At 28.2% G+C, this 26,158-nt stretch overlaps 1 protein-coding gene across 1 annotated transcript; it reads left to right on the forward strand.

The window, feature by feature from the left end:
• The first annotated feature begins 26 nt into the window (after window positions 1–26).
• On the forward strand, window positions 27–26,158 carry eRF3 (eukaryotic translation release factor 3). The gene is made up of 15 exons (XM_016075005.4): window positions 27–347; window positions 4,608–4,691; window positions 4,828–4,986; window positions 6,584–6,617; window positions 6,706–6,814; window positions 7,435–7,584; window positions 10,858–11,012; window positions 11,470–11,616; window positions 12,863–12,956; window positions 14,138–14,218; window positions 15,536–15,637; window positions 16,363–16,434; window positions 18,293–18,382; window positions 24,809–24,977; window positions 25,065–26,158. Exons 1-15 carry the CDS (start codon window positions 119–121, stop codon window positions 25,106–25,108), a joined length of 1,719 nt encoding a protein of 572 aa, XP_015930491.1. The 5' UTR covers window positions 27–118; the 3' UTR covers window positions 25,109–26,158.

Below are 26,158 nucleotides of genomic sequence, written 5' to 3' on the forward strand. Positions count from 1 at the left end.
AAAGTTGTGCTAGCAGTGACGGCCACGCGGATATTGCGTTGCCTCTATTGGAGTGATTTCAATGAAGCCGTGTTGGTGGATTTGTTATTATATTTACTGAAAATATTGAACATAAAAGATGGACAAAACTCCAGAAGATCACGGACCTCCAGATTCTTGGGAAAATATTTCGGATAATATTATTCAGAATGGTGGAGAGGAAGGAGATTTATCAAAACCTTTTTTGGGACTAAACGTGGACGCACCGCCATTCGTTCCATCATTTGCAACTTTAGCTGCTGCTCAAGCACAATCTCCTACAGAAAGTGATGAAAAAAGTCCAATAAGTGAAACACAGCCAAATCCTGGTACACATAATTCTGTTGTTTTGAAACTAGTTTTTATTTTACAGCTTAAAAAAATTACTTAATATGCTTGTTCATAATATTGGTCATAATATCATACGAGTAGGTAATTTTTCAATGTAGTGAAAATGAATCTGAACCTACTTTATAGTGTTAAAATTGCTTGATTCAATTAATAGATGTTTCCTAGTTATGTATATTGGACAAAGATTTCACACATTCCTCCTCATTTTAAAGTATTTTGTACATGAACCATAAAGTGTGCACTTGTGAAAACCCTTTGTACAATATTGTTTTACGGTTCACTTTATCATTTAAATTAGCATATATTACTAGTACTGCTTACTTTTTTTTTCTTAACATCAATCTATTTTTTTCCTAATTACTCTGTTGTCTCTTTGACCTAGAAGTGTTTTTTGTTATTAATGCAACTTAAAGATCTTTCTCCTTCCATATTTAAAATATTTAGTTCAATCCAAACTTTTTTATATCTTTAAACATTTAACAAATATTCAAACATTGACCTAATAAAAATAGTAAATGATCCTGGTGCTAGCAACTCATATAATATATAAACAAAGACTGAAATAAATTTAAATCTCATTTTCTGATGCTAGTTATTAGTGAGTGAGCCTATGAAACTGGATGTGATGGTGTAGACATAGAAAAAGGATTTGTATATCTATTGTACAGTCTGAAGGAGATTCACTTTCGGAGGTATTAATATCTCAGTTATAAGGCAAATGCTCGGAATATATTTAGTGCCTGTTTATAAATATTATTCACTGGATAATTTATCCCTTATTTTTTCAAAATAAAATGTACATTAAATAAGATTGCCTATTGCTCAGTCATAAAACATTAGTGAAATGAAATTTTTTACTAGTTCAAAAAATTTCATATATCCACCAGGTGCTAAAAGAAAGGTTTGTCAGTATTTAATATTCTTAAGCATTACCACCGATTTCTAAACTTAAATTATCAGTTTCCACCAGTAGTGTCTTATATTAAACCTCAATGTAGTTTCATTTATTGTACTACACTGAAGCCTCCCTGTTGAATTAACAAACCTCACTATCATACATGGACTTAGAAGAGCCCTTCAAGATTTATGAGTGTGTCATGTTTTAGACTTAACCATAAAATATTTAATTTTAATACGAAGAAAAAAAACCCGGTGTGCAAATATTTATTGTCATTTTATTTTAATTTAAAAAATTAAATTGGCAATTGTGATGAAAAGGTAGAATTAAGGTAATAAATTGACACTTTACACTTTTTATATTGAAATAAATAAACAAAAATATATTAAGAAGCGAAAGTAACTCACTATCTTACAATAACTATCAGGGATCTGTCTAGGTTTTTCTGAGAGGCACCTGTTTTGTTAAAATTTAGACATAATTTGTGAAAATTAAAAATTACATTGAAAATCAACAGAAAAATATAAAATTATCGTTTCTTACTGGATACAAAAATAAAATTTTAAGAAAAAGTATTTTGTGAAATTACCGTTTTTCCTACAGTTGAATTTGTGAAGGTACCGCAAAGCGGTAGTAAATTAGACCTGGACAGACCCCCGACTATATTCAAAGTTTTGTTAGACGTTACTATTATTTATAAAGTGAACTAAAAAATAGCTTTTAAATAAAGAAATATTTTAATTTAAAGTGTTATATTTTCTGGCGAGTATGCCTGAAACCTCCTGCACCCCTCTACGGTTGCGAAGGATTATTTACATGACTGATCACCCTTGTTTGTTAATCCTTTGTCTAAATTGATATTCGTTATCAAGATCTAAATTTATTCCATGTAACAAGATCAAGTAAAACTTTTGTAACTTAATCACCTGTCTTACCTTGTATATTGATTGAGGAAATAAATCAAATTCGTCTAATTATTGAGTATTTTTTTAAACCCTTCATAGGTTGGCTAGAATTAAAAGAGAAAAACTATGTAATTTTTTGTATTATAGATTTGTTTGAGATTTACCAGTCTATTAAAAAAAAATTCTTGTATGTTTTGTGGAAGGAGAATTTTTTCATGTCCTCAGAAAAATTTCTATTGTTTCTGCTATTTCTGTGAACTTCATAAAAATGTATATTAAAGCAGTACTGAAACAAAAAAAACTGAACTAGTGAAAATATTTTTTTTTATTAAACATTGCAGTATAATATGTGATCATTTTAAGAATATTAATGTTCTAAAAATTTTCAAAGGGTCACAACTTTGTTGATGTTCCCAATAAAACACATTTTGACGTTTTTAGCAACCTCTGTAAGCTACATTGAACATAGTTCCAAAAAAAGGCGTTGTGGAATTTTTAAAAATAATTTTGACAATTAAATACAAAAAATGCTTAGAAAAATGAAAATGTCATAGTGCATTCCTATACAACTGAGGAGGGGGAGGGGAAAAGGTCAGGACATGGAACCTGTCTTCTCCCCAGATGGTGTGTTTGAGTGTTGCTAACTCTAATTTTTTTTTCATCATCCAATCTTGTATTGTATTTGAGCTAAGCAATTTAGTACTTAAAAATTATGTTTATGCTAAATTAGTATAATATCATCTAAAACAATAGACCAAATGTATTTTTTTGTTTATCTTTTATTTTTAAATATGCAGATGTCAAAACTATATTGAGTTAAACTATTTAAAGGATTAATTCTCATCAAGTTTATGAAAGTTATTTTAAATTCTGTGACCACAAAATAAATGAAGTTTATCAGCTCTCTAAATATTAATATATGATTGAAACTATCATATATTTTTTATCGAAAGGTCATTCTGAAGTTAAGAGTTAATCAAATTTTTGGAATTAAATTTTAGTTTATTGGTTATGATAAAGTTTTTAAAAAAGTGCTTCCTAAGGCAGACTATAAATTGTAACTTTTTTATTGATAGTTGTTTAGTTTTGTAAATTATAACTTCTTAGTTGGTTTTTCTTCTTGCTTAATTTTTCTTTTCAAAGAATATTCTGCACTAAAGTTGTCTTGATTTTGTTGTCTTTTTTTATATTGTTATTATAGTTATCATTATTCCCCCCCACCCCGATTTTGTATTTGAGCCACTTAAGAGCAGGCCTGTTTTTGCCATTATGTTTATCATATATTGATTTATAAATTTACCTAACTTTTGTACAAAATGAAGCATTTGTATATTAATATATTGTCAGTGGTCTGGTCTTATAACTTCATAGTAACATTTTTATCTTAATTTCTAGTGTATACATCATTGATATTCCTTTTTGTTGTGTCTCTGATTTTTGAAATCTTTATACATAAAAAAAAAATTTTTTAATTCAGACTTTGTGATGACTTTGGAAAGTTTTGATCGTTAAAGTGAACATTCAAAGTGAAATGTGTAAATTTTTCCTAATCTAATTTTATAAAGATAAATGACAAAAGATTGGTAAGATAAATCTTTATTTTATCACTACTGTCGAATTTTTAATATTCCAACTATTCTTTTTCAAAAAGAAATAAATTAGTATTTGATTCTTTTTTCACAAAATTCTGCTTATTTGAGTTTTTCGGTTATTTTCTGTATATAAATGTAGCTGTAATAAAGTTTACATTGATGACATTTATAAATATGATTTAATTAATCGTTATTGGCTTATATTTAAAATCCTATTAGTTGGTCAATTTTTAACGGTGAGAAGATTTGCTTCACCTGGTTATGTAAAAACAATTACAATTTAGGGAATACCTTACCTCCCCAACCATTTTACAATCTCGGACTGGTCAACATTTGATAATTTTTCTGTGGCGCACTGAATGAGATGCGGACGTTGATTATTTGTATTTTAGATGATTGTGGTATTAGTGATGTCTCCTTCGAGAATAGCTTCTTGTCGATAGAAGTCACATAAACGGATAGAAATGCACCAAAGTAAATAAAATGAAAATTTAATGTTCCTTGGGCGGCCCGATGCAATTTGATTTGCTGACCCACGCTAGGGTTAGTGACCATTGTCTTATCACTTGACTAATGGCTTGTTACTTGCTGATATACATATATGTGCATAAATTTATATCTAATAATTCTTAATATTAGCTATAATATGGAAATATATTCCTATTAGTTATATATAATAAACCATTATATCTGTAAAAAACATGGGTTAATAGTATTTACCCAGTTTTTCCCATGGTTTTTGCTGGTAAAAACTGGTTTTACCTTGATAAAAACTCAACCCTGAGATTTAATTGTTTATAAATAATGTTAAAGTAATTTATGTTTTCTTTTTGTTTTAAATAGATCCACCACCACCTTTACCTATGGATATAGATCTTAAACCAGGAGGGGATGTTGATGGAGGGGGGAGTGATGATTCTCCAGCAGGTATAAAATTTACTTTTCTTTATGAAGCATTCTCATTGTATGTAATCAAATATGTGTGCGTGTAGAGCAATTAGGTGCAGTGTGAATCTCTCCTTAATATAAACTATTATTTCTAATTATTTTGCTTAATATCTAGATTGGGAAAATGTAGATATTGAAGATAAGGATCTAGATGATGAAAATATAGAAGCTGAAGAAGTTGAAGTAGTAACAAAAAGTAAAAAGAAAGTTTTAAAAGCAGAAGAAGAAGGTGTAAGAAAGGAGCATGTTAATGTTGTATTCATTGGTCATGTAGGTGAGTAATTTTTTTGGTTTTAGTTTTTATAAACTCATTACTACAATAGATAGTCAAATAGCAAAAAAAAAAAAAAAAAAAAAACTTAGTCTTGCATTATATTAAGATTTGTCTATTTATTTTTTTGATTTAAACTTTTTTGTTTCTATGTAAAAATATTTATAAATATGATTCATTATTTTATAATGTGTTAGTATTGTACTGTAAGAAAAATATCTTGAGTAACTTATGTTTTAATGATTGGATTTTCACTAATTAAGAGTCGCTCTTGATTAATACTGATAATAATAATAATGTTATACTAATTAATTTGTGCTTATCTATAAGTTTTAAAATTCGGGTGCAAAACGTTCTTCTGAATAGACAGATTTGTATATTAGGATTTCAGAATGGGGGGGGGATCAAAATCTTGAAAATATAAACCCAATTGTTTAATCAGATGGCCGGTCAAAAGTTAAGTTCCCTTAATGTTTATTTCCTTTTTGCATATTTTACAATATCTTTCATGTGGGCAAAAGGAAATATGGCTCTCAATTATAAAACTTATTTATAAAGAATGAGAACATTTTGTATACTGATGTGTAAAATTTTTTATGTATAAAAAAAAATCCTACTAATAATTTATTGATTAGTTCTTTTCTTGTTTATTAATATTTTTATTTGTTTAATAAAAATATTATAATTAGCAGTTTAGTTGAACTAATTTGCATCAAAATTGACTTTTTTAAAAAAATTAAGGAAACAATATTTGACTGTGTTGACATCTGTCACCTAAAGAAATAAACACATGTATTAAGATAAAGATTACAAAATTGTGCTAAGCAAATCAGGTAGATATGCATAGTAATATACTGTCTACTCTCTGACATAATTTCTTTAAATATTCTTAAAATGACAAATCTCCTTTTTTTTTAACGAAGACTCCCATAATTTCTCCCTTTTATCTGTATATTCTTGAATTTATCTGCATTTTTTAAAGAAGTTTTAAAAAAAAATTGTAAGAAATATCTGCTAACAGCACATAAATGTATTTCTTTTCAGAATCATTTATTGTGGGTGTCAGTTTGACAATTAGAAAATGAACTGTTTAAAAAAAAAAAAAAAAATTAGTTCAAACATATCGCAGATGTTATGTTTGGTATCCTATGCATTCCGCTTTACGATGCAGAGCGCAAGAATATTTTCTCTAAAACTGAAAAAATTTGCTGTTCAGATTTCAGATGAAAAGCTTGAAAGTTTGCTTTTGATGAAAAGTAATTTCCTCTGATAACTGCTATAAACAGAACTTTTATGAACTTTTAGATTGTTTATGATCTAGAACTGTTATTAAAAAAATATGTTAGGAGTTAGGCAACTGAATTTAAAAAAAAGAGAGAGGGAGAGAGAAATTCTAAAAACCTATTCTATTCTTTATTTGGGAGTGTATAGTATGCTACAAGTAGTATAAATTTTTTTTAATTAAATTTTGTGTATATTTTGCATTATTTAAAATAATACAATTTAAAAATTGTTCTTAAGAAAATCTTATGTTGAATTTAATTATGCTGAAATTAAAATTAAATGAAGCTTAATATCTGTTTTTATTTTTTTTGTATAGATGCTGGTAAATCAACAATAGGAGGCCAAGTCCTGTGAGTATTAACCCTTAAAAATTTCAATTTGATTTTCATAAAAAGGAAGAAGAAATTAGATTTTTTTTGTAAATGATTTTAATTTTAGGTACTTAACTGGTATGGTTGATAAACGCACTCTAGAAAAATATGAGAGAGAAGCAAAAGAGAAAAATAGAGAATCTTGGTATCTTTCTTGGGCACTAGATACGAATCAGGTAATTATAATTAGATATCGTGTTTTAAACATAAAATCTGCTGTTAGATATGATGATAGTGTTTATCAAATTTCGTCTTTGTGATTCTTCAATATCTATATATACTCCAGGTGTTTTAAACACCTAGAACACCTGAATCAAGTGTGGGAAAAGATAACTAATTAAAAAAATAAATTAGCAGATTTTCTTAATAATGTAACATACTGTCGAGTATATACATAAAAAGGGAGAAAATTTCGCCACATGTTGATATGATCAGAGACTATTTTGATCAATCATATCTATATAAAAACTTAGGCTAACCTCTGGAAAAATGAAGCATAAACTTAAATAGCACTTATATAATGACTGGGAGGGTTTTTAATAATATTTTTAATGCCAAAACGAATTCTTAAACCTTTTTTCTTAGATGTATCTGTATTTTTTAAACTGGTGTAATAGTGCATTTTAATTGTCAAATTGATAATGTCCGAAGCATCTGGGATTTTTAATATATCTGGTAAATAATTTCTTTAGGAAAACTAGTAATTTGCATTTAAATAATTCTATTTATTAATGTTTCATTTAAATTGTTCATTTTCAGAGTAATAAACAAAAATTTTTATGCATGTATATTCTAGGAAGAAAGAGATAAAGGTAAAACTGTTGAAGTTGGCAGAGCCTACTTTGAAACTGAAAACAAACATTTCACTCTACTAGATGCTCCAGGGCACAGAAGTTTTGTACCAAACATGATTGGGGGTGCTTGTCAAGCGGACTTGGCTGTCTTAGTAAGATTGTTTTTCTGACTTTTGTGCAGTTTTTAATTTCTTTATTTATTTTTTGTCATCAAGGGTAAGGTTGTCTTTTAAAATCAATATTATACTAAACCAGCAGTTATCAATGTTAACTTTATATTCCTTAGTACAAGGTTGGGGTTGATAGGTGGCAAATTTCAAAATCTGGTTTAAACGGTTAAAAACTTATGTTGCATGGCAGAATGCTTGACAATGTTCTACAACAATCATCCAATTAAGTGAAAATGTTCTGTGGATTACGCATGCATTTTATCTACCAGCAAGCTTACATAATTTTGCTTAAAACTCTATTTAAAAATCTGGTGTGAAAAAGCATTTTTGAGTAGCAATGTATATAACTGTTACAATTATACTCAGTTATAAGTTTAATGTAATATTTATTAAAATTAAAAGCAATTTTTCATTAAATATTTTTTTTTCTCACCTTATTTTTTATTGTTCTGATATTTATAGCTAATCAAAAAATTTTGTTAGGCAGAAATATTGGGAGGGTAAAGTCATCTTTAACCTTTAATTATTTAAAACTAATGAAAATATACCCATATTAATGTTATGCCCGAATTTCAGCTAAAGTTACTTTGTAATTTATTATCTTTTAAGGCATCCTATTTTTAAAAAAAAAATTCTTACATTTTATTGGTGATAATTATTGCTGGTAATAGAGTCGATAAATGTGGATCATCATTAATTATATCGCCATTAATTATGCATATTTTTGTAGGAATCATAACTGGGTATAAGGTCTTCAAAGTGAACAAGCATCAAAACATTCTTATTCTATAAAAAATTAATTAACTTCAATTTCAATTGCCAATGTATAAATCCTCGTGGTTGCACTATTGTTGCAGATTTCCACATGGTTTTTAAGGTCTCGATTTGTTGATGTGCCATTATAACATAGCGCAAATTTCAACTCTTCATTTCAGTTGGTGATCGTTTCTTGATCTACTCGATTTGCTGTATTTTGTTGTGCTTTTTTAGCAGTTATTAAAATGGATTCGGTGACCGAGCGGTCAGTATGCCTGGCTGTGAAGCCTTGCGGGTTCGAATCCTGCTCAGGGCATAGATGTTTCTCCTTGTGTGTTGCTCTCCGTGGTATGAATATGCCCCTCCCCTGGTAGCTGTGAGAGTGTAGCATGGGTAATGTTGCTCGCCTCCATGACTTAGGTTCACAGGTAACCACTGAGTAACGTTTAATGACACTTCCGGCATCTTCCTAGGTGAAGAACGGAAGTTTAGTGCCTGCCGTTAAAAGAAATTAATGGATTTTTATTTGGTTTTTAAAATCTGAATGCTTTACCATATTATTCGTTCAGCAAACTTCGAATTCCAAATTTCGCTCTCAATTATTGACGATTCACACGCAATCCCATGTGGATTACGATTGCATTTTTGTCATATTGCTATGGATTTTCATACTTTCTTAATGCATAGTTTCATACATGAGAGATTCTGAATCAAGCATTTGAAGAATTTTTGATGTGCTTGATTTTTTTTTTTTTTTTTTTTGTCAATCCCATTTTCAGCAGTTTGGGTTTTTCACATTGTTTTTAAATTTCAATTTCATTTTTTTATTTAATAATTTCAATTTCATTTTTTTATATAATGATCCACGTTTTCCAAATAGGGCTTTTGAGTAACCTCTTTATGACCCACGTTAGTCATGAACATGATAATTTAATCTTAAATACACAATTTTTACTAAATGTTAAATTTTCTTGCACTTTTAAATTGATTGTGTGATTCTTCATTTTAATAATCCTTTGAGAGACTTAATAAAAAATATCAATTTCTTTTTACGCTCTAGTAAAATACCGGATTTCGTTTTTGTGATATCCAATTTTTTTCATATTATAATGAAATTGATAGTTAAAAAAGTGTCCAGAAAGGAGACCCTTCTGGCGAACGAACATCTGGATGTGGGGCTTAGCTCTATAATATGTATCTTGCATTCAAATCAAGCTACGTGTAGATATTTTTAAAATATCCCACTTGTTATAGAGTTATCTGTTTCTCCTCCCCCCCTTTTTTTAAAGCACGGTCAGGTACTTGCTCACATCCGTAATGATACATAATGTTACTTTGGCTTCACAGGCTGATCTTGAAACTTACCTCCACAAAATAAATGCTAGTTTAGAACATATTACTTTAAAAAATAATTTATTTTTTTTTACACTATAAAAAAATATATTTTCATTGTTCTACAGAAAGGGTGCTTCTTCTGCATTGTGCGGTGCATCTTTAGCATTATGGTGCTCAGGTAGTCAAGCATGTGATTCTACCTCTTATTTGTGGAATTCCATAATTATCTTCCATTATGCAAGATACATATTATAGAGCAAGATACATATTATAAGCTATAATTGGAATTACCATTCCAATTATTTATTCCAAAATTTTTTTTTCTCAGATCTGATCAGACAAAATCTCATTGACAAGTAATTTTTCACCTTTACCGACACCCTCTTTTTTTCTAAGTTCTCATTCACGCCCAATTATAACATTTTTTACTCAGATTTGTTGGAGAAAAACACGAGAAACAGAAAGTTTGAGTGGGAAAAAAAATTCCGTGATTATTTTGGTTAGAATCTAGTTATTTACCTGCCAACTTTTGCTTTTTCTTAGAAGGGTTTGTTCAGTAATATCATTATGTGAACTCAAAAAAATATTTTTATATTCGCGAGACTCATCTTGTGCGATTATCATGCATTCAAATATATTTTTAATTTATTTAAATAAAATGATGATTAAAATAATTTTAAGTTCAGTTTGTTAATCTTATAATGAAACAGAAATACCTTTGTTTTTTTTTAGTCACTTTTAATATAAATATGAAACTTTATAGAAGGTTTGGCAGCTATGTATATGCATGTCTATGTAAGTATTAATAATAGGAACTAATTAACAATCATTATATTAAAGTAGAAATTGTAGTTTTGAGCAGAAGAAACAAATTTTCATTTATCTTAATATTTTATTTTAGAGCTCTCATCTTTTTAAGGAATTGAAATCCTTACATAGTTCAATTATTTGTTTAGTTTTCTAATTATTGAAATGGAAATGTTTTATTCCTTGTTGTAAGTTTTAAACAGAAAACATATTAAAAAATAACATTTGAAGGCTTAAATTTTAAGATCAGAGCAAAGGATTCTAAGCTATTTGCATTTCTAACTTATAATTTTCAAAAATTTCTAGTAGTTATCATTTAAAAATGGAAGTTTAAATTTTGAATTATGTAACTTACAGGTAATTTCGGCTAGGAAAGGTGAATTTGAAACTGGATTTGAAAGAGGTGGACAAACAAGAGAGCATGCTATGTTAGCTAAAACTGCTGGCGTTAAACATCTAGTTATTCTTGTTAATAAGATGGATGATCCAACAGTAGAGTGGTCTGAAGAACGGTGAGTTTTTAAGTTTTAAAAGAAACTACTCTTTTTTCTTTTTTTTTTTTCCTTCTTTTTTTTGAGTATCTTTATTTTATCACTTGTGCTTTAAAAGAGAATAAAAACTGGTTTTATTTTTCCTCTTGGCTATAAATTTTATTTTAACACTTATTTTTTGGAAAAGAAGGAAAAAAACATATAAATGGTCTTTTGTAAAACTGAAGATCCTTTCATAAGTTAGGAAAAGAAATTTCTCTATACAATACTTCCCTATCTACTAGCTTAGAACAAACTGATTTGCTAAAGTCTTTTCAATTGAAATGTTTTCTCTTAAACGAAGCAATAATTTTGCATTTGTATCACTATTCAAAGTTAACAATTTATATGATTTTGTTGATTAGGAAATGTTGTGTTCTTAAAGCAAAAAAATCCCTTAAATAATGTTTTATTTGACTTCTTTTTTTCCCCCTCTTAGATACAATGAATGTAAAGATAAACTAATACCTTATCTAAAGAAATGTGGCTTCAATCCTAAAGTGGATGTTATTTTTATGCCTTGCTCTGGTTTAACTGGAGCCTTTTTAAAATATATTCCTGACGATAAAGTATGCCCATGGTTTCGGTGAGTATCTAGCGTTAACGCTAATTTGTATTAACTGATGTTCAATGCTTATGCTTATTTTAAAGCAAGTTTTTATTTTATTTATTTATTAATTTTTGGAATTGTGAATTTTATTTAATGTGGCTAGTGTTTTGTGGAACTAATGTTCTATATTTGTTATGTTATCTTAAATCATATAAAAGTAGTTTGGTATTTCCAAAAATTTGTAACTAATTTGTGAAAGTGAATAATTTGTAAGAATTTTTCAGTACCAACTCAACTTTTAGAATCATATTTTTTGTTGTAATTATTTATTTAAACCATTATTATATTACAAGTAATTTTTAACTAATAAAAAAACTAAAAAGAACTTCACTAATTTTTGTGATAGTTTAGAGTATTTTAGGAAATCAGGGTGGGTTTACAAATGCAGCAAAGTGAACTTATTGTCTAATTTTTGCCTTCATGTGATCTTCGAAAACTAAATATTTGAATTTTGCAATAAAGAAGTCTTCAACATATTTTTTAATAAAGATTATTTTTAGTTATTTTCAAATAAACGAATGCTTTATCAATCTACCATTAGATTTTACTTTTTTAAATGAATGAATTACAATTTATTCTTATGGAATTTATTTTTAGTTGAAAGTATTCTTTCGTATTTTTGTTACATACACTAAATAATCCTTTGATCTTACTATTTTTAAATTTGGGTGCAATGGGTCAATGGATAAAAGTATTATTGAGGTACCTTTTAATAAAACTTGAATCTATTGATTCCATTTTCATACATGTAAATCTTTAACATAGCCTTGAAAAATTGCTGAATTTGGTTATTGCTAGTAGCAACAGTAATTCTGGTAGTAAGTCCCTACTCCGTTAAAAAAACATTGTCCAGCATTATATCATTTCAAGAAAAAAATGAAGAAATAAAATGTTTGAGATAAAAAGTATTTAGGCAATTTATGGCAAATTGCAAACAGATGAATACATTATTTTTATTTAATAATTTTGTTAGGGAATTGGCTCCTAGTCAGTTTATAATTCTTCAATGTCTCTAAGTTTTGTTTTTCCTATAAAAAAAGGCTTTTTAAAAGTTGAAAAAACTTTTATAATTAAGCTTTTAATTGCTGGTGAATTCTATAGTCACTCCAAAATTAAAATTAGTATGAAGAAATTTCATTAATACAATGTATTAATCTAAATTCAATTGCTTTTATGTTTGTTTTTGTTATTATTAGATATTAAGGTACAATTCTTTCTTTAGTGGGCCATCATTCTTAGATTATATAGATTCATTGCCATCTCTAAACAGACCTACTGAAGGACCTTTTAGAATGCCAGTTGTGGACAAATATAAGGTTTGGATTTTCTTAATCCTCTGTATATTTTATTTATTTATTTAGTATGATTCACAAATACCTGTTTCAAATCTTATAATTGTCTGCTCTGTTGGTTTATTTTATTTGTAACTTATGTGATAACAGCCCTTCTTTTGTCTGTCACCGCTCCTTTATTTCTTTGAGCTTTGTTTTCCTTAAAACTTTTAAGGCTGTAAAATATATACAGTAGAGAAGCGGTTATCTGGGACCATCGCTATTCCGGGTAACTGATTTTTCCAGTTTTCTAAATCGCTACAAAACACATTTTTTTTTTTATTGTTTCTCAAACCCAACTAAAAAATTTTTAAAAAAACTTTATTTAGAAATAGTTTTAAAAGAAGAAGAAATTATGACGTCATAACATAAGTTTAAAAATACCTATAGGCTTAGTATAAAATAAAATAAAAAATTGCCTTTTGTTTTTTTAAATTGTTGAGAAAAAAAATCAAACTGAGTTTTGTCCTCTAAAAACCTAATCTTAAACCTTAATTTAGTTTTTATTACTCATTCATAATTCATTTATTATATTTAATTTTGTCATTTTATAATAAAGTATATAACTTCAGTGTTTTTTAATTTGCTACCTTTGCCTAAGTGTTTTTTTTAATTAAATTTAATATTAATTCATGTGTAATACAATTAATATTATATGCCGGTTTAGAATTTAATGTATACCTTAAAAATCTGTTAATTTAAATTTTGTAAACAATAAATCAGTTTTTGTGTTATTATACTTCTTATATACTAGTAGCTAGTTTGGATAGCTTTTGCCTGTGACACTCAACTATCTGAGAAGTAGTGGTGCAGTGCTGACCTTATTCCCACTCTCATGACATTAGTTGTGAAATTGCCTTTGCCCCAGTGATCACCTACTCTAGGCCCACAATGTGGTGTTGAGTAGAATGCTTTACTTTTTTGCTGCATTATTTATGTTCATTTTATCTTCGAATCTACAGTTCGTTTATTTAAAAGCAAAAAAATATGTCTGTTTGAAAATTGGAGATAGAGTTGTGTTGTGATTCTGTCATGCAATTGTTTGCTTGACTTGTAATTAAAATTGCACCTTAACTGAATAGTAAAAAGAAAAATTAAGGTAGGTGTAGAAATATGAAGTTTTCTGATTATTTTTAGTAGGGCCTCATTTCTTTTCTTTTTTTCAGGACATGGGTACTGTAGTCTTGGGTAAAGTAGAAGCTGGAAATGCTAAAAGATCTCAGCAGTTGCTTCTTATGCCTAATAGGGTAATTATTTACCTTTTTAATGACTCTTGGATGCTTGTTTTTTAATTCATTTGTTGTTAATTTTTGTTTATTATGTAAAGTGACAGTGTTTAAAAATGCCTTTAAAAAATATATATAACACAGGGTTTCCACAGGTCAGGGAGAACACGGAAAACCTGGAATTGTCAGGGAATTTTATTTTAGCTCTAAAAATCAGAGAAAGTTGCAATTTTTTTACAAAAACCTGGAATATTCCTATGTCATACCTAGAAAATAACCAGTCTTAAAATTGTCAATCACTGTAATCAGTTTTTGAGAGTCAAGTTAAATAATTCTATCCTCAGCGTGTTTAAAAAAAATAATGTGTTAAAAAAATTTGAAAAAACACATTAAACACGCAAAAAATTTCTTGCTGTTTATTATAAATATTATATTTCAATTATTAATTTCACATTTTTTTTTTTTTTTTTTGTAAAATATCTTGCTCTTTTGTATTCATATAATTTTTTATTTAAAATATTTCATTAGAATTGTTAAATATGCCACATATCATACATATTTTACCCCTCCTGTAATCTGAATTCTTTCTGAGGAAACTCCTGAATATTAATTTCTCCAGGTTGGTAGGTCTGGAATCCTGTAAGATAGGGGTGTGCAACCTTTTTGAGTGAAAGCCACTTTCACAGCAGGTAGATTATGAAGGGCCGCACGCATATTTAGTCATGTTATAGGCAAATATGATAATTTTTGTAGAAACATTAGTGTTCTAAGCACTACATATTTTTATCAGTAAACTTAATAACATGTTTGCAGAAAATTAAATACTTTTAATTATATGAATTTATTTAAAACTAAAAAAAACTGATACTTTATTTTGAAACACTTTTTCCATCTTTCACAATTTATCAAATATATATATATAAATTTTAACCAAAAAGAAACTTAAAGAATGCAAGTGCAAAAAATATACGCATTTCATGGAGTAATATGAAATTGAATTAAATATTTTAATTAAAGGAAATTTATTATGTTTAAACAGAAACCACATTGAAAGAAGTATTTTTATTGCATTCAGAAGCTCCCCCGGGCCGCACATCAACCGTCGGCGAGCCGCCGGTTGTGCATCCCTACTGTAAGAGAGTTCTGTTACACTAAAGAATAGATATAATTTTTTTTTTTCGTGCTCATTAGAGTGAAGATCTGGAAGTTTTAAGGTTCATGAAACTTTATCTGCCAATCCTTGCTGTGTATAGCCTTTATTGTGTTTACTGTGAATTAAATGCATTTTGATAATGCTTTTTTAATTTTTATCTTAAAGTGCATCTATATTATTTTTAGAAAGCTGTAGAAGTTCTACAATTGTGGTCAGATGAAGATGAAGTTGCATCTGTGATGTCTGGTGAAAATGTTAAAATCAAACTAAAAGGTGTTGAAGAAGAGGTTGGTTCTATATTAACTTATTATTTATAATTTATTTCTCATTATAACGTTCTATTTCTTCTAAAGGAATCATTTTCTGTGTTCAGCTATTCATGAAATTTTTATTATTTTTTTAACAAGGGAAAAATGTTTTTGTGTAACGAAAAAAGAAAGATTTTTGCAATAAAAGTAACAGTGAATCCTAACTAGATACTTCTACTTCAAAATTAAATTTTAAGTTAAATTTGAGGAATTTTTACTAAATTTATTTGTTTTATGTAAACACTTAATTAACTGTAGTCCATAAATATGTTATTAAATTAAATTAAATTTTAAAAAAATTTTCTTTGATCTTTTTTGCTCAACTCCAAAAATGTCATTTTTAAGTGTGCTAGAAATATAGTTACGTAGGAAAGCTATTCCATTTTTCGAAAAATTCCTTATCTCCTACTTAGATGTATATTTTTTTATTAATAATCTGGTAAATATGATCCTCTTATAATTAAACAGTTAAAACTAAAGGCGGAATTCATTTTGTTACTTTTTGTATATTGGACCACTATAAATACTATTATAAGAAGACTTGTATTTTGCCATTTTTATAGTAATGTTATAACAATATTGTTATTTGTTTTTAAAAACAATATTTTATGAAATGTTGAAGTGTTCTCTTTTTTTTTTTTTTTTTTTTTTTTTTTTTATTATTATTATTATTATTCCTAATTTTGAGTTATTGTATTTTACAGGAAGTATCTTCGGGATTTGTCTTGTGTGATTTTACCAATCCTTGTCGGATAGGAAAAGTTTTTGATGCTCAAGTGAGTTAAAGTTATTTTTTATTCTATTTAAATTTAGTTGGGTTTCCAGATATTGTTTCATATGACTTTCTGTGCATTTAGTAGCAACAAAAAAAAAGTATTATGTATTAAAACTAAAGTCAGTAAAAAGCCCTTGTTTGTTTTCGAAAACTGTTTTGTACTCTATTTATTTAGAAAAATATATCTAGCTAATGTAATTTACATATTATGTACAGTAATGTACATATTTCTTAATATTTTCTTTATTTCCATAGATGTCGCTATCATATGCCTAATTCTTATATAGCGTTAGTCTGGGACTTTTTAATGAAAAATTAGAATGATAGAACTTAAACATTTTCTAATGTTCAATCTAAATCTGTGATAGTTTTTTCCCCTGATGTTTAGAAATGTTTTTAAAAAAATGAAATGTTCACATTGAGAATTTTTTTTAAAATAAAAAACTATGCAGCTAGGACAAAAAAAAAAATCTATAATTTTAGAAAGAACAAACAAGTTATTGATATAATATATGGGTCATTCTCATGGAAAGGTATTTTTTGCAGTTATTGAACAACAAATTTTTGAAAATTCTGTAGAGCATTGCTAAACTGTGTTAGTCATAAAGTAAGTTCAGTCCTGAAATTTTTTTAGAGTGGCACCCATGCATTAGTCAATGTTTTAGCTTATTCTTCCTGTCAAGTAAAAATCTCTTCTCCTTATCACCACAAGCTTAAACCAGAGCTCATTCTAGGCAGGGTTAACAAGGCGCAGCACCCTGTTGCCCTTTTAGCCAAACAGATCCACCCTGTTGCCCCCTGAAGTAAGTTAGTGCCTTGATGTAATAGACTCCATACCCTTTTTGCCCTTTCTTTCTTCAAACTATACAATGGATTTCTTAAGCGTTTGTTATTTTCAATTCTTTTTATTTAGTTTGTCATTGCTGTCAATACATAGATTTATATGGGAGTAAAGGAAAAACTTCCACTATCTTCCAGAGCAGAAAAGTTTAATAGGGGCCTCTCAGTTGTCCAGCAGGAATTCATTAGTGGGGGAGAGGGATAAAGATGCCTTTCTCTAATTCTTGGTATACTCTTCTACCTAAATGAACATAAATCTTTTTTTCTCAAGCAATGTTCTATTGTAAGGGTGGAAGAGTGGTCAGCAGGTGTGGAAGGTCATCCTTTTGGTAAACCAGAACTGTCTTTTGGAAAACTCACAGCTTTAGCAAGCAGCAAGCAATCAAAATTCTTATGACTGTACTTAAACTACCATAAATTAAGGAACACCACTTACAATTCAACTGAACTGAACTGTTTATTTGAGCAGATTTTAAGTTCATGCTTATCTAAAAAATGGTGTTAATGAAATAGATGATTTTTTTTTAATTGGTGTAATGTAATTATTGAAGGAGAACTTTTTATTTTATTTTACAATATGCTTACTACTTACTCTAACCAAAAGCATAAATGGTAGTAAGATGCTTTATTGAATTTTGTATGTTATTTTTCAGTTTATCTTAAAAAAAAATTTAAAAATTTCTATGGTATTGAAAATAGTTTTTTTATAAAAATATTTTTGATAATTTAAATTCTTATTCCTATTACTGGCATAAATAGTTTTCAATTTAATATAATAATAAATAACAAAACAAAAAAACAGTTTTTTTTTTTTTTAATTTTGAACTTTACTATAAAATATGTTCATTTTAGCAGATTTTAGGTTTAGGCTTATCTAAAGAAAGGTGGAAATAAAAATAAACCATTAAATCCATGTTTTGATAGTTTCTTAAATTGGTTTGATATAATATTGAAGGAGAACTGAATAAGATGCTTCATATTTGCATTAATATTTAAATACGTATTTTTTTACTCTTTAGGTTGTTATTCTTGAGCATAAATCCATAATTTGTCCAGGTTATAGTGCAGTTTTACATGTTCATGCTGCAATTGAAGAAGTATCAGTGAAAGTAAGTTTTTATCATTTTTTGTTTGGTTTCATCTTTGTCACGACTACAAGCACTTTTTCCCTACTACAGTTTTTTTTTAAAAAATCATGCATGTCTTTACTTATAATATAATTCTTAAATATTATCCAATTACAAACTTGATAAAACTCCATACAAGAGTTAAAGTTAATCTGTGAAGTTAAAGAACTGACATTTTGCTTTATGTTATATGCAGAAAATAAGGGGGGAAATAGCTAGTGCTTCACAATTTTTATTACTTGTTTTTAGTTATATTTCATTATAAAATTTTTTTAAAAAGTTTCTTAGACCTATAAAATAAATATTATGCTAAAAAATTTAGTGGCTTTGTAAACTGTGTGAACACTTCACGTCTTTTTGTTTGTAGCTTTTGTCTGGGTTTCAAAATTTCACCATAAAGGGGCCTTCCTTGGTGCAAAGTTCATCCACCTTTGAGCCACATACAATTAGCTCTTATACACTGGAGATTTGAAAGCCACAAGAGTTCTCGCCTTCAAATAGTTTAACATTCTAATTTGGTGTGTTCTAATGTCCATGTGAGCCTCATAAGTCATTTGAGAGATAAGTTTCCAGTAGAAAAAATTAAGGTGGATCTTTGTAAGATTAAATAGCTCTCTAAATTGCAAACTTGAAAGGACTGTTTGTTTTGGACATTACTAATCTGAAATGACCCCGTAAAAGATGTTTGCTTTCCCAGCAGATAAGGTAAAAGATAGTTATGCGTATTTAAGTGATTTCAGGGATGAGATTCTTCCGCGGATTTCCGCTTTTTCTCAGATTTTTCCATTTTTCCCGCTAATTTCCGCCGAAATTTTTTTTTGCACAAGTTAAAATATTTTATGAGGAATTTAATTTTCCGCGGAGCGAAATTATTGAAGTCCTCATTCCTCCCTCTGAAGTTTCTCTAAAAATCATTTCCTTGGGATAAAACTGGTTGACCTTTATACAGGGATGAGATTTTTTTCGGTTTTTTCTCTCGAATTTCAGCCTTTTTATCAAAAACTCAGATTCTCTAAAAGTTTCGTTTTTTTTTTTAATTTATTTATAAATATCCCGTTTTTTTTTAAAAAAATTCAGTCGTTGAAGTCAAATTATTATATTTATTTACGATTTTCAAAGAAAAACAGAAAATTCAAACTACGTCCTGGCTGCTAATCCTTCCGCATGTTTACTTATATTAGCTATTTTCTCTGATTTCACACATAGAGAATAAGATTTTCCGTATTTTTTATCCGTCGGCCGGATAGCTCGTATTTTCGTAATTTAGACGTCGCTGCTTCTTGTATTCTGGAGAGAAAGCAAACAAAAATAGAGGTGGATTTGTGGTGAAAATATTTATTTGCTCATTCAATTAATCTTGTAAATTTTTATTTATTGTGTAAACAAAAAACAATTCAAACAATCCTTTTAGAGTCCCGACTCTGCAAATATCTCGATTTTTATTCACGCGATTTTAATATCAATCATCGATTTTCGTATTTACCTGATTTAAAAGTTGCGCATTGTAATTCTTATTTTCGCTTTTTAAATATCGTACATTATGACTCGTATTTACGAGATTTAAAAAATCTAATATCGTGTTTTGTATTTTTGCATTTTTAAAATCGCGATTTTATTATCAAACATCGATTTTCGTATTTACCTGATTTAAAAGTTGAACGTTGCGATTCTTATTCAGGCCATTTAAATATTGAACATTGCGATTCTTATTTACGAGATTTAAAAAACCAATTTCGCGATTTGTATTTACGAGCTTTTAAAACCCTATGTAGCTACCCGAGCTTAAAATCCAATGCCGTGATTCGTTTTTGCGGTTGTAATATCGCGCGATTTTAAAATTATGCATCTTGATCTAAAAATTACGCATCATGATTTGCATTTTCGCATTTTTTAAATTCAATGTAGAGTTTTATATGCACGTGATTTAAAAGCCTCATATCGGGATTTATAATCACATGGATTACAAGTTTTATATATATATATATATGTAACATAAAAAGCTTCTATTAATCTTTTTACGTTAGTTTCCTTGCTATAAAACAACTCCTACTTTATTACTAATTAATTATTCTATTCCAAATTCTTTCTCACACTTTTAAAAGCCACATCCTGTTCTTAAATCTATTTTTGGCTCAACTATGCATTTAATTAAGAGCAGGACATATTTCCCTTGCTTTGTGTGGGAACGCGCGATTTCTTTCATAAACCAATAGTAATTCTTATCACTTCCCTTTTCCCCTCAAATATAACAAAATAGAGGGAAATTCCTTTGCTACTTTCCCTAAGATAAAAACTTAAGCACACAGTTTTTGAGTGCGATTTGGAGCTCCGCCTTTGCTAGAAAATGTCTTAAATATACTATGTGAAGCTAATAAAATATTTTTTGCCTTCCAACTGCTATCTGCGTGGCCTAACATCACTCACCATGACTGCTACCCTTTCAAGCCTAGCAGGATAAATTTTGCAGTTGGTTTGGCACTTTTTTTTTCACTGGCTCCATTAAAAAAAAAGAAATGCTTTTTTCAAATAAGTAAAAAATATATTAAAATAAAAGGAAAGAAAATAATCGAATGAAGTTTTAGGAGATGCCGGCGTTGCTCGTGAAACAGATATCCTGACTAAAAGAATGAGAATTTCGGGACTTTCCTTCATAATGGGTCCAGACGTTGCCTCTACACCGTTGTACCGGAATCGCCGTTAAAGAATTGATGCCTTCGCTGTTTTGGTTTCGTTTTCGCCTACCGTGTGTTACCATCAACAATTAGCTTCTTGCGGATTTACAGCAAGTGCTTGCTGTGTTGCCCTACTTGTTTGCTGCTTGTCGGTCTCATTGAGGATTGATAAAGGTTCAGCATATGATCGAATTGATTTCGTTTTCTGGCGATTTTCTCGAGTGTTCTGTGTTTCCTTGAACGGAAGATGACCAAAAATGTGATCTCAAGTGGTAGCTATGATTCCGCTCGCGTTTGCGCGTGATTCATCAAATATTAGAAGTGATTTATTGGTGATTAATTACAGATGTGATTGGTATTTACTCTCAAAAGTTTAAGTTTTTAAACGTGAATACTTTTGAATCATTTACGCTCATATATTGAAATAGGAACATATAATTTTATGTTTATTGTTCCAAAAATTTATTCCGGTAATATTATATTTATCTATTAATATTTATATTTTGATAATAGTTCCATTTATTGATGCTATTATTCAATGGTTTATAATATTATTTGTTTAAATTAAATAATGATATTAAAATTTAGTGCTATCACATATTTTTTTTTCCACTTATAATTCAGTATGATTATAGTTTTAATTATTATTTAAGGAATCTTTTTTTTATATTGCATTATATATCACAGTGTATAATATATTGATTGTAGAAGTAAAATTTAAATTTTTATTTAATTATGGTGTTTAAAAAAGCAAAATATGTGTTATTCATAAATTTAAATTTTTTTCCTTCTAAATGTTATATTTAATTATTGAAATTTATTTTGGTTATTTTAATGCCCTTACTGAGTGGCAAAAATTACAAATTTAATATGCATCAAAATGTAGAGGATAAACCAGACATACTAGTCTTTGAGCCTGACATTGGTGTTCAATTCACATCCTGGCTCAAACACTTCGAAAAACAAACTCTAGATGCTAAATGTAATGACGAATGGAAAGTTAGAAATTTTCAAAAATTCATTAAAGGTTCAGCTTTGAAATTGTATATTAATAACTGCCTTAATTGTAATTCATATCAGGAAATAGTTGAAATTTTTCAAGAACATTATTTTTCACCTCTCTTTGGCTTAAACGATTTTCAAAATTTAAAATTTTCTGGCCAAGCTAAAGACCTTAACTCATATTTTACTGAAAAGGTAGAGTTAGGTAGAAAGATAGGTTTAAGTAATGAACATATTATTGAGGGTCTATCTATAGATTTGCCTCCCCAAATTAAGACATTTTTGGTTTTAAAAGAACCCAAAACCCCGATTGAATGGCTCACAATTGTTTCGAAAATAATTCATGATGTACCTACGGTCTTACCCCAAACTGAAACTAAACAAAAATTACCAGAATCCAAATTTAATGGGTATGGACCACAATATCAAGGCTGGGTACCAAGGCGGCCATTCTTTAACAACTCGGGTAATCCAAATTATAATCCTCAACAAAATCAAAATTTTTCCCGGCCTAGTCAAAGTTATAACCAACAATCCCAATTTAGACCTACAATTCGAAATGAAAAGTTTCATATAAATGAACAACAAACAAGTCATTTCGCCCAGGCTTCCCAGGAGTTGCCTCCTAAGCCATGTAAATACTGTGATAAGCTTGGTATAACCAATGCTTATCATTGGGGCCAAAATTGTATAAACAAACCTAATATTTTTACGGTTGAGAATCAAACTCAGCCTAAACAAGAAAGTGACCAACAACAAAATTGTCAATTAATAGTAACTGGATATTTACAAAATAAAAATGAAAACAATATAAGTGACAAAAACCCAATTTTGACAAATAAAACTATCCTGTTAAACATTGATACAGGAAGTACTTTAAATATAATTCCGGCTAAGCTTTTTGAAAAACTTAATGTCCTAAAAGAAAGAAAAGACTTTGTTAATGTAAAACAAACAAAAGGTATTTTGCAACTTAACCACACTTGTACTTTAAATTTAAAAATTGGAGATATAGCTAGGTCAGTGGAATTTTATATTTTAAATACTGATCTACCTTATGCCATACTGGGTTTAAAGGAATGTAATGGGTTTAAATTAGTGATAGATTGTGTTGAACGAGTTGTAATGCAAAATCAGAAGAAGCTGATAGTTTTTTCGGATTATAAAAGCAACTTGTCTTTACACATTTCTCCTGAAATCCAGGTTAATGATTGCAACAAAAATATCAATAAAGAAAATAAAGCTAAGAATAAAAATAAGGAAAGTAGAAATGAAAGAAACAATGTTAAATCAATTAAAAATAAACAAAATGAAATGATTATGGAAAATAAAAGTTTGGACATAAAAGTAAACAAAAATAAAAATGTAAACAAAGAGAATTTAAAGAAGAATAAAATAAAAAATAGACTTAAAAATAAAGATTTAAATAGCAAAACTGAAAATAATCTTGAGTTTTCAAATGTTCTTGAGACTAAATGTGATAATGGTGCGCAACATTGTCAAAATCATGTTGACGGAATTATGCAAATTCATGATGATGAAAAAAATTCTCAACTTCAGGAAATTTTAGAAGATTTTTCAGATATTTTTGCTAAAAATAAATAGTATATAGAGACAATAAAAGTTGAACCTCAAAGGGTAAAATAACCATCAAATTTAACAGTGTCAATTTTGTTTTGTTTCATGAAAATAAAATTAAATACCAAATATGACAATAATACACATAGTTCAATGGAACATGTGAACCCCTTTTTTTTCTGGAAGATCCGACCTTTCAAATTTTTTTCTTAAAGTTCAACGTTTACCCAAATCTAGTAAGATATGAGAAGATAGTAGTTTTTGTCTGTGGTGAAAACCAAAAAAATAAATACTTATGCATCTTGTTGAATCTAGGATCTTCCAGCACATTATTGTTGAGAATAGGGAATGTTTTCCTCCTTTTGGGGAATACAGCCCCTAATCCAACAAAACAATTTCCCCTAATAACACTGAAGTCTTAAACTTCAGATTAAAGACCAAGTGTCAAACTTTTTATTCTCTCATTGAAATATAAAAACTGAAGTCTTAAACTTCAGATTAAAGACCATTGTGTCAAAATTTTTTTTACATTTTATATTGAAAATTTTTTTGATAAAAAGTGTCAATTTGTATTTTTATATCTCATATCACTTGCATTTTCATATTTTTGTATCTTTCTTGTTATTGAATATGAATATTTACATCTTTTAGGAAATTTTTATAGATTTTCTTGTCTTAAGTGAAAAGTTTATTTTAATTGTGTTAGTATGAGGAATAACTTTATTTACTGTGATTATAAAGAAGGACTGAAAAAACTTAATCACAAACAATTTTTTGAAAATGGAGATCTAACACTTCATTTCAATAGTAGCGCTACTTCAAATTTATATATATATATATATATATATATATATATATATATATATTCTTGGATTTCCTCTTTTTTACTTTCTGACTACTCTCATCCCTGGTGATTTACTGTTGAATATTCTATAAATATAATTTTTCTTTGTCTCACTTTTCTTGTGCTCAGTTAATGTTCTCAAACATTTATCTAAATGAATGCTTGTATTTTATAATTTAAATGATTTACATTACTTTAATTTCTAATTGCTTATATTTTTAAAATCAATGTCAGCCATGAAGGTTTATTGATAAATCTTACTTTATATATTTATAATTAAGAGGTAATTGTAATTTCTTTTATATTTTATAGGCACTGATTTGCCTTGTAGATAAAAAATCAGGAGAAAAAGGAAAAACGCGTCCTAGGTTTGTTAAACAAGATCAAATTGCCATTATGAGGTTAGAATGTGCTGGTGTGATTTGCCTTGAATCATTTAAAGATTTCCCCCAAATGGGTCGTTTCACTTTAAGAGACGAAGGTAACATTTGAGTTTTTATATTTGTTATTCATTTCTAAAAGTAAATTATAAACGAAAATTTATTTTATTGTTATATTTGTTTTGTAGGTCGGACGATTGCAATTGGGAAAGTTCTTAGGCTCATTGAATAAATTTTATGTACAGTGAAGACAGTATTCTCCAACTGCAAAATGGGACGACTTAGTTTTGCATCTCTATTCTTTTATGCTTCCATATTTTGTACTAAAACATGAAATGCAACTTATTCATACATAATTTTGTAACGTAATGCAATAAAAAAAAATGAATTCATATTAGATTTTGTTGGAGTGCCGTTATGAGCTGTATCAGCTGCATTTCTAAGTGAAATTGATTGTTACTTATAACAGGAACAAAGCAGAACGTTTCAATTAATTGTACATTTTGTTAAATTCTTGAATTTGCATTCCAAATATTGAAACCTGGTTATAGTTGAGGTGCTATTCGTTGAAAAGTTTTGAAGAATTTTTTAAAGGAGAATGCCTGTGTGAAATGTAGCGCTCTTAAACTTTATTATATTTAAAAACAACTCATTAGATTTTGAATGTTATTGTACTTTTTATCAAAAATGTTTTTTTTTTTTTTTTAAACATATGCAACTTTATTTCTTATTGCTACTGTTTCATATAAAGTAACATTTTGATATCCTAAAATTATTATATTTTAATAAGTTTGACAAGGCTTTCATTGTTATTACAGTTACCTTACCTCAGTAACTGCTGATATACATATAATTGTTTTATACATTTTAGGTTTATCTCATTTTTTTTTTTTTTTTTTTAATTTGTGTTTGGGGAAATTGCTTAAAATGTATATCAAGTTTGAAACAAATAAAAGTTGTATTAAGTTTTGCAATTTATATTTAATTTGGCTATTTACTTAGTTTCTTTTTTCCTCTGTTACTTTCCGTATTACAAAATATTTTTAGTTGATATTTTGTTTTTCGAATAAGTGAAGATAACTGCATGAGGAACTTGGTCAGCAAACATTCAGTGCCTGTATCACTTAGTTTTGATATCATCTGCAGCTTTGCAACTACTCTAAACTACACACAAATTTTGCAAAGCATTTGAGGGAAAAATTGTTATCCTTTCCTAAGGACTGTAAAATAAAGCCTGTATTTGTTACCAAGATCTGGGAATAAAATTTTGTGGATCTTTTTA

This window comes from Parasteatoda tepidariorum, chromosome 8 (genome assembly GCF_982258835.1).
Source record: "Parasteatoda tepidariorum strain Cologne lab strain chromosome 8, Ptep-v5.0, whole genome shotgun sequence".
Classification (NCBI taxonomy): Eukaryota; Metazoa; Arthropoda; class Arachnida; order Araneae; family Theridiidae; genus Parasteatoda; species Parasteatoda tepidariorum.

Excerpts from the sequence above, each read along its gene's own strand:
- eRF3 (XM_016075005.4), top strand. The coding sequence starts at position 119 with ATGGACAAAACTCCAGAAGATCACGGACCTCCAGATTCTTGGGAAAAT. Across the intron at positions 4,987-6,583 it reads TGTATTCATTGGTCATGTAG|ATGCTGGTAAATCAACAATA; the intron begins GTGAGTAATTTT and ends TTTTTTGTATAG. Across the intron at positions 14,219-15,535 it reads TGCTTCTTATGCCTAATAGG|AAAGCTGTAGAAGTTCTACA; the intron begins GTAATTATTTAC and ends TATTATTTTTAG.